Source organism: Salvelinus fontinalis, chromosome 19 (assembly GCF_029448725.1).
Source record: "Salvelinus fontinalis isolate EN_2023a chromosome 19, ASM2944872v1, whole genome shotgun sequence".
NCBI lineage: Eukaryota > Metazoa > Chordata > Actinopteri > Salmoniformes > Salmonidae > Salvelinus > Salvelinus fontinalis.
The window spans coordinates 42,203,198-42,212,969 of record NC_074683.1 but is presented as its reverse complement, the minus strand read 5'-3'; the positions used below and the strand labels follow the sequence as shown (position 1 = coordinate 42,212,969).

At 41.8% G+C, this 9,772-nt stretch overlaps 1 protein-coding gene across 7 annotated transcripts in view; it reads left to right on the top strand.

The window, feature by feature from the left end:
• Positions 1-9,772, top strand: part of arhgef7a (Rho guanine nucleotide exchange factor (GEF) 7a) — a 201,777-nt gene that overhangs the window by 36,197 nt on the left and 155,808 nt on the right. For 6 of the 7 annotated variants that reach the window (XM_055871610.1, XM_055871609.1, XM_055871611.1 and 3 more), the window contains 3 exons: positions 1,479-1,581; positions 2,249-2,303; positions 2,456-9,264. In XM_055871610.1, coding sequence (XP_055727585.1) covers positions 1,479-1,581; positions 2,249-2,303; positions 2,456-2,578 — 281 coding nt within the window. In that variant the 3' untranslated portion in view covers positions 2,579-9,264. The remainder of the gene's footprint in view (positions 1-1,478; positions 1,582-2,248; positions 2,304-2,455; positions 9,265-9,772) is intronic. The other variant, XM_055871607.1, reaches the window with a different exon arrangement.

The following is a 9,772-nucleotide window of genomic DNA, read 5'->3' as shown; positions in this document are numbered from 1 at the left end:
ATTTTATTTCACTGTGTATGTAAATGTTTACAACTGATTTGGTGAACTTAGTCGATCTCTCTCTCTCTCTCTCTCTCTCTCTCTCTCTCTCTCTCTCTCTCTCTCTCTCTCTCTCTCTCTCTCTCTCTCTCTCGATGAAATGGTATCACTAAAGTTTAGTTTACACTGGATATTGAGCGTGGGTTCTTGGGATACATTTTTGCACGATCTCTGTGGCAGAGCATTAAAATGTGTTTAATATGAACAGTTCTGTTTCTGTACCCCCCCCCCCCCCCCCCCCCCCCCATTACTGGCCTACTACCCCCAGTGTGTGTGTGTATGACATTATACTGTATGGTGTGTCCTAGTTATCATGCTTGCCATAGATATGAAATGTGCCTGTAGAGTACAGCTCATCCATTGTGTAAATCTACCATTTCAGTGTTGAGAAAGAGAAACCTAGTCTTGCGGGAGCAGTCATGTGTGATACTTATTCATCAAGACAGGTGGACATGAACAAAAAAATAATGGACAAGTGTCTCTTTTGTACATAGTGGATGCAAATGGAAGACAATAAGAAGCCAAACAGTTGTTATATGAGTATTTGAGCTAAAAATAGGACTGTCCTCATATTTTGTGTTCTACTTTGTGACTGCGGTTTAAAAAAAAAAAATACGAAAGCAGAGGGAGGGGGACTGCGATGTCCAACTGTGTCCTCTGTGCTTTCCAATGCTGTATATGACCTGTCCCACACCTGTGATCAAAATGTCTTACCTATTGACCTACCTACAAACGGCACCTACAGAGTATTTGTTATATATATACAGATTGACGTATATGACAAGAGTTCCCAAACGCTGTATCATTGAGTTTTGAATAAATCTGTCATTTGTTAGCTGTTGGTATTTTGGATGTTTTGTCAGAAGCACGCTTTATTTCACTGTGTTGGATGTCACTGTCAACAAGGCTCCAGGCTGAACCATTGGAACAGGAAATGTGAGAACAAAATGGTGTCTTTTCTCATGAATATACGCTTGATGTTACCTTGTTGTTTTTGGTCTGCAACAGAGAGCGGTGTGCTGAGGTAAAACCAATGAGGGGTGAACGGATCAGGATGATCTGGATGTAGTGTGCCTCTCTCTCTTCTTCCTTCTGCTCTTCCTCTCCAACATGGCTCCTCTGCCTCCTCTGTCGTTGTGTCTCGTGGTTCTGTGTCTGCCTAACTAACCCACAGCTTCTCCACCATCTCCTGTGTTTGTGTCCTGTTGTGTCAATTTTGCTTCCGATACCATGTAGCCGATCACAAATCAGCACCAATCAGGAACTCAATCACTTATGTTAGATAAACGGTGTGTAGACGTTGCCCTTGGCTTAAGCACAGATCTAGGATCAGGTTACAGAGTTAGGATCCCACAATTCTAACCTCAGCCATTAGGGGTTGGAAGTCCAAACTGACCTTGGATCAGCATATCTAGCGTGTTGTGTTGTGTTTGGAACAGGGGCGATGCGGAGGGACACAGGGCTGCAAGTCATCATCCCTGGAGAGGAGAAGATCATTGTGGAGGAGACCACGAGCAACGGACAGACTGTAGTCGGAGAGAAGTAAGACCTCCACCTTCCGTCCTCCTTCTCTTCTCCCCCTTGTTCTTCCTCCTCCTAATCCCTACTTCCTCTCCCACACTTCCTCCTCTTCATTTTGGTCAGGGATGAGTATCTTGGTAACCCCTGACAGTTTCTGTCGTCATGTGCTGGAAGAAATTCCCAAATGAAAGTGGGATGGTGTTTTCATAAGAATGCTTCTGTTTCTGAACGAATAAGTACTAGTTAGTATGTAGACTAGTGCAGTACTGTCTGCATACATACAGTGTCTTCAGAAAGTATTCAGACCCCTTGACCTTTTCCACATTTTGTTACGTTACAGCCTTATTCTAAATTCTTAAATTGTTTTTTTTTCTTTACCCATAACGACAAAGGAAAAACAGATTTTTAGACATCGAGACATCGAGTCTCATAGCAAAAGGTCTGCATACTTATTGAAATACTGTATTTATTTGTTTTTAAATGTAATGAATTTGACTGTTTTCGCTTTGTCATTATGGGGTATTGTGTGTAGATTGCTAAAAAAGTACATATTTGATACGTTACAGCCTTATTCTAAAATGTACCAAAATGTGGAAAAAGTCAAGGGGTCTAAATACTTCCCGAAGACCCTGTATATAGTCATGTATTTGCCTCTAGGATGGTATTAACCATGTGTGTTGTGTTGAAGGAGCCTCGAGGATGTAGTGTACGCCCTGAGGGACGAGGTACAGGAGCTCAAACAGGTAAATGTCCGCTCTGTGTCACCATCCCACTGGCTTATAACGGGCATATGACAGCTCATGACCGCTTAAGACACCTGACATAACACTGTTATGACGGATGAAGTAGTAAAACTACAACCGAATGCTTGCACTCACCTTTGACCCCTCAACAGGACAATAAGAAGATGAAGAGGTCACTGGAGGAGGAGCAGAGGGCACGGAAAGATCTGGAGAAAGTGGTCAGGAGGGTCTTAAAGACTATGAACGACCCCACCTGGGACGAGACTAACTTATGAGGTGTGTGTGTGCATATGAGATGGTGTGTGTGTGTGTGTGTGTGTGTGTGTGTGTGTGTGTGTGTGTGTGTGTGTGTGTGTGTGTGTGTGTGTGTGTGTGTGTGTGTGTGTGTGTGTGTGTGTGTGTGTGATGGAGAAACGTGTGTGAGTGTGAATGACTGTTTGCTTGCGGAAACGTGGTTGTGTGTGTGTGTGTGTGTGTGTGTAGAACTAGGACCCTGAGTTTTCCCCGGTCAGGTCACATGGCTAGGAAAAAGTTGTGGCTCCACCTATAACAATGAGGAACGTCTGTGGATCTCTCCCTAAACCAACATGGACCTGGAGTCTTCCCTCTCTCCCTCCCTCCGTCTCTGTTTACAAATGATACTCAGCAAAGCATTACAGCTCTAATGGTACTGTACAAAAACAACTCCTCATTCACCTCTTCTCTACTGTTATTTAATTACTATGAAATCTATCCATTTTAATGTCTTATATTTCCATTGTCTTGTGGTCTTCTGTGTAAGGACTTGTAGCGGCCTGCCTTGTGGTTGGGCCTTGTGTTGTCATTGACCGGTGGGTCAGAAGGGATTTGTACAGAAATGGACTGGCTGGTGTTGGTACTAACTGGTATTTGTACCTTCTGGCATTGGTACTGACTGGTATTGATATTGGTACTGACTGGTATTTATATTGGTATTGGTACTGACTGGTATTGATATTGATATTGGTACTGACTGGTATTGATATTGGTACTGACTGGTATTGATAATGATATTGGTACTGACTGGTATTTATATTGGTATTGGTACTGACTGGTATTGATATTGATATTGGTACTGACTGGTATTGGTATTGGTACTGACTGGTATTGATAATGATATTGGTACTGACTGGTATTGATATTGGTATTGGTACTGATTGGTATTTATATTGGTATTGGCACTGACTGGTATTGATATTGATATTGGTACTGACTGGTATTTATATTGGTATTGGTACTGACTGGTATTTATATTGGTATTGGTACTGACTTGTATTTATATTTATATTGCTACTGACTGGTATTGATATTGGTACTGACTGGTATTGGTAATGGTACTGACTGGTATTGGTAATGGTACTGACTGGTATTGGTATAGGTACTGACTGGTATTGATATTGGTATTGGTACTGGCTGGTATTGGTATTGGTACTGATTGGTATTGGTACTGATTGGTATTGGTACTGACTGGTATTGATATTAGTATTGGTACTGACTGGTATTGATATTAGTATTGGTACTGACTGGTATTGATATTAGTATTGGTACTGACTGGTATTGGTATTGGTACTGGCTGGTATTGGTATTGGTAATGACTGGTATTGGTATTGGTACTGACTGGTATTGGTATTGGTACTGACTGGTATTGGTACTGGCTGGTATTGATATTGATATTGGTACTGACTGGTATTTATATTGGTATTGGTACTGACTGGTATTGGTACTGACTGGTATTGATATTGGTACTGACTGGTATTGTTATTGGTACTGACTGGTATTGGTATTGGTACTGACTGGTATTGATATTGGTATTGGTACTGACTGGTATTGTTATTGGTACTGACTGGTATTGGTATTGGTACTGACTGGTATTGATATTGGTATTGGTACTGACTGGTATTGATATTGGTATTGGTACTGACTGGTATTGATATTGGTACTGAATGGTATTGATATTGGTACTGACTGGTATTGATATTGATACCGGCTGGTATTGATATTGGTACTGACTGGTATTGATATTGCTACTGGCTGGTATTGATATTGGTACTGACTGGTATTGATATTGGTACCGGCTGGTATTGATTTTGATACAGGCTGGTATTGATTTTGGTACTGACTGGTATTGATATTGGTATTGGTACTGATTGGTATTTATATTGGTATTGGTACTGACTGGTATTGATATTGATATTGGTACTGACTGGTATTTATATTGGTATTGGTACTGACTGGTATTTATATTGGTATTGGTACTGACTGGTATTGATATTGGTACTGACTGGTATTGGTACTGACGGGTATTGATATTGGTACTGACGGGTATTGATATTGGTACTGACGGGTATTGATATTGGTACTGACGGGTATTGATATTGGTACTGACGGGTATTGATATTGGTACTGAAGGGTATTGATATTGGTACTGACTGGTATTGATATTGGTACTGACTGGTATTGATATTGGTATTGGTACTGACTGGTATTGATATTGGTATTGGTACTGACTGGTATTGATATTGTTACTGACTGGTATTGATATTGATATTGCTACTGACTGGTATTGATATTGGTACTGACTGGTATTGGTATTGGTACTGACTGGTATTGGTATTGGTACTGACTGGTATTGGTACTGGCTGATATTGGTACTGGCTGATATTGGTATTGGTACTGATTGGTATTGGTACTGATTGGTATTGGTACTGACTGGTATTGATATTAGTATTGGTACTGACTGGTATTGATATTAGTATTGGTACTGACTGGTATTGATATTAGTATTGGTACTGACTGGTATTGATATTGGTACTGACTGGTATTGGTACTGACGGGTATTGATATTGGTACTGACTGATATTGATATTAGTATTGGTACTGACTGGTATTGATATTGGTACTGACTGGTATTGGTACTGACGGGTATTGATATTGGTACTGACTGGTATTGATATTAGTATTGGTACTGACTGGTATTGGTATTGGTACTGGCTGGTATTGGTATTGGTACTGACTGGTATTGGTATTGGTACTGGCTGGTATTGATATTGATATTGGTACTGACTGGTATTGATATTGGTACTGACTGGTATTGGTACTGACGGGTATTGATATTGGTACTGACTGGTATTGATATTGGTATTGGTACTGACTGGTATTGATATTGGGACTGACTGGTATTGATATTGGTATTGGTACTGACTGGTATTGATATTGGTACTGACTGGTATTGATATTGGTACTGAATGGTATTGATATTGGTACTGACTGGTATTGATATTGATACCGGCTGGTATTGATATTGGTACTGACTGGTATTGATATTGATATTGGTACTGGCTGGTATTGACTGGTATTGATATTGGTATTGACTGGTATTGATATTGGTATTGGTACTGACTGGTATTGATATTGATATTGGTACTGACTGGTATTGATATTGGTATTGGTACTGACTGGTATTGATATTGGTATTAATACTGGCTGGTATTGGTACTGACTGGTATTGGTACTGACTGGTATTGATATTGGTATTAATACTGGCTGGTATTGATATTGGTATTAATACTGGCTGGTATTGATTTTGGTATTAATACTGGCTGGTATTGGTACTGACTGGTATTGGTACTGACTTGTATTGATATTGATATTAATACTGGCTGGTATTGATATTGGTATTAATACTGGCTGGTATTGGTACTGACTGGTACTGGTACGCTTTGATGTAAATATGAACATTGCTGAGGTATGAAATAAAATGTGTTTTTAGCGACTCCAAACCTCGTCCTTGTACTGCAGAAAGACTGATGATGACGATGATGATGATGAATTGAATTTACGTAGCGCTTTCCAGGTGCTCAAAGCACTTTACATTCATACCTCATGTACCACCAATGTGCAACACCCACCTAGGTGATGCCACGCTAGCCGCTCTGCAGCAGAAAGCTCACCGTACATCCGCTACTATCCGTCTGTGTACTGTATCTCTAACTGGTGTCAGTGTCTCATAGCCTCTCTGTCACCCAGCGTATCATGAGTCACCAAGCAGGTAATGAACCAGGTTGATGCTTCAGGACCACATGTAGTATGCATGCATCCCAAGTGGCACTCTGGGCTCTAGTCAAAGTAGTGCACTATAAAAGGAATAGGGTGCCATTTGAGACGTAATCTTCTCTGATAAACACAAGCTAACATGTCTGAGTACAGGCTGGGTGCCAGGGGCCTCTGGGAGATCTGATCATGTTCTGTAGGGGGGCTGTAGTCTGCCTGAAAGGTAAGAATGACATTTGAAAGGGGAGATCAGGACATGACATTCTACAGGTATTTATGAGGCAACGTGATATGAAGGCTTGGGAGCAGGATGATAACAACAACCAGGATGGCGATCCAAAGGAAGGGAGGTTGGTTCTCTCTCTCTCTCTCACACACACACACACACACACACACACACACACACACACACACACACACACACACACACACACACACACACACACACACACACCACACACACACACCACACACCACACACCACACACCACACACCACACACACACACACACTGCCAACAATTTAAGCAGGGAAGCATGGGGTGATGAAGATATCTTCTCCTTTCTCTCACTCCTTTGGCAAGTAAGTTGTGTGTGTGATTATATCCCACCTTATCGATGTGACAAGCCTATCAAAGACCTTTGTGTGGTCTGACTCTCCTGCTTTGGTTTCTAAAGGAAAAGGCTCTAATTCTGCTGGTGTCGCCTCAAAGGCTCAAATGTCATCCTTTATCAACGTACCGCCATCACCTTGTTCCCTGATTGGTACTGGCTAAAGTCACACTTTGTCTTCTGTTTAACTATACCTGCATAAATACAAAGGAACATAAAACCTAGATTTTTCCACTGTAACACCCAGATCTAACACTCAGATTGATGCTAGCCAGGACAGGTTTACTTTCTATTCTACACTGAGCAAAAATATAAATGCAAATGGCAAAAATTTCAGAGCTACAGTTCATATAAGGAAATCAGTCAATTGAAATAAATGAATTAGGCCCTAATCTATGGATTTCACGATTAGGAATACAGATATGCATCTGTTGATGACAGATATCTTAAAAAAAAGGTAAGGGCGTGGATCAGAAAACCAGTCAGTATCTGGTGCGACCACCATTTGGCACAACACATCTCCTTCACATAGAGTTGATCGGGCTGTTGATTGTGGCCTTCGGAATGCTGTCCGTCTCCTCTTCAATGACTGCATGAAGTTGCTGGATATTGGCGGGAACTGGAAAACACTGTCGTACACGTCGATCCATAGCATCCCAAACATGCTCAATAGGTGACATGTCTGAGTATGCAGGCCATGGAAGAACTAAGACATTTTCAGCTTCCAGGAATTCTGTAAAGATCCTTGCGACATGGGGCCGTGGATTATCATTCTGAAACATGAGGTGATGGCGGTGGATGAATGGCACAACAATGGACCTCAGGATCTCGTCAAGGTATCTCTGTGCGTTCAGATTGTCGTTAATTAAATGCAATTGTGTTCGTTGTACATAGCTTATACCTGCCTGCCCATACCATAACCCATCTGCCACCATGGGGCACTCTGTCCACAACATTGACATCAACAACCCGTTCGCCCACACGCCACCATACACACTGTCTGCCATCTGCCCGGTACAGTTGTAACCGGGATTCATCGGTGAAGAGCACACTTCTCCAGCGTTCCATCGATGGTTAGCATTTGCCCACTGACGTCGGTTACGATGTCTAACTGCAGTCAGGTCAAGACTCTGGTGAGCACGCAGATGAGCTTCCCTGAGACGGTTTCTGACAGTTTGTGCAGAAATTCTTTGGTTGTGCAAACCCATAGTTCTATCAGCTGTTCGGGTGGCTGGTCTCACAGGTGAAGAACCCGGATGTGGAGGTCCTGGGCTGGCGGTCTGCGTTTGTGAGTCTGGTTGGACTTACTGCCAAATTCTCTAAAACGACATTGGAGGCAGTTTATGGTAGAGAAATGGACATTAACTTATCTGGCAACAGCTCTGGTGGACGTTCCTGCAGTCAGCATGCCAATTGCACGCTCCCTCAACTTGATACATCTGTGGCATTGTGTTCTGTGACAAAATTGCACATTTTAGTGGCCTTTTATTGTCCCAGTACAAGGTGCACCTGTGTATTGATGATGCTGTTTAATCAGCTTCTTGATATGCCACACCTGTCAGGTGGATGGATTATCTTGGCAAAGGAGAAATGCTCACTAACAGGGATGTCAACAAATTTGTGCATAACATTTGAGAGAAATAAGCTTTATGTGCATATGAAGAATTTCGGGGATCTTTTATTTCAGCTCACTTTACATGTTGAATTTATATTTTTGTTCAGTGTATTTACAGTTTACACATTGGAAGAAACTGTGAAGAAGAAATTGTCTTAGTCCCATTGTTCATCTTTGACCTGGCATAATCCTCTCTCTCTCTCTCCTTTCTCATTTTCTTTATTTTCTTTCTTTTTCTTTCTTTCCTTCTTTCTTTCTTTTTCTCTGTTTCCCTCTGCTTTCTTAGAGAGAGAGTGGCAGCTTGTCACTGACAGGGCCACAATGTGCCCTTGACTATTGTAGAGTTCTGTTAAAGCATCAAGGTGTCTCTCGCTCACGTCTTCTTTCTTTCTTTTTCTCTATTTTCAAAGCTGTAAATCAATCAGCTGTGGGAACACACACACTTTCCTCTCCTCTCTGTCTATTCAACGGCCAGTGATCATTTAGAGTTGACATGTATTGTGAAGAACTGAGCTGCTCTTTCTTATTCTCTCCTCCTTTCTCTTTCAACTGTCTGTCATTCATGTCCAGGCCAATATACACACACCAAAAAGAAGAAAGCGAAGAAACGGAAGGATAAATTGATGGATGGAAGGATAAGCGAAAGAAACTATCCTTCTCTTTAAAGGTTTGTTATTGTACAGGAGACTGTCTTCTCTTCCCAGTCATTTCTACTCTGTGTTTTTTAGTCTGAAAGCCCATCCGCGAGCTCCCTTTGTCAAGGAAAGCAATAAGGCCCCATTGAATGGCTCTGAATGGGGCCTGCCATCCTTAGAGGCTGCGGCCAGTCCACTTCTATTCTTTAGCCTCCTATCTAATTGGAGCTGAAATGAAATGGAGGTTTCTTTATGAAAATAGCCTTTGTTTGGCCTGCAGCGCTGGTAATTCATAAACAATAAGCTGGGAGGCCATTGTGGGGATAATAATACATGCAGTCTGCTGGAGACGCAGCGAAGGCAGCAGAACACTGGTGGAGAGTATATAAGGATAGGAAGAGAAGAAGAGCAATGGGAAAGAGATGGCAGAGAAATTCTAGGAGTGACATGAAATATGGGGAAAGGAGTGACAGGTGAAGATGGGGACAGAGAGAGGGATGGGCAGTGAGTGAGTGCCTCTGGGCAGACATTGACTCAGTC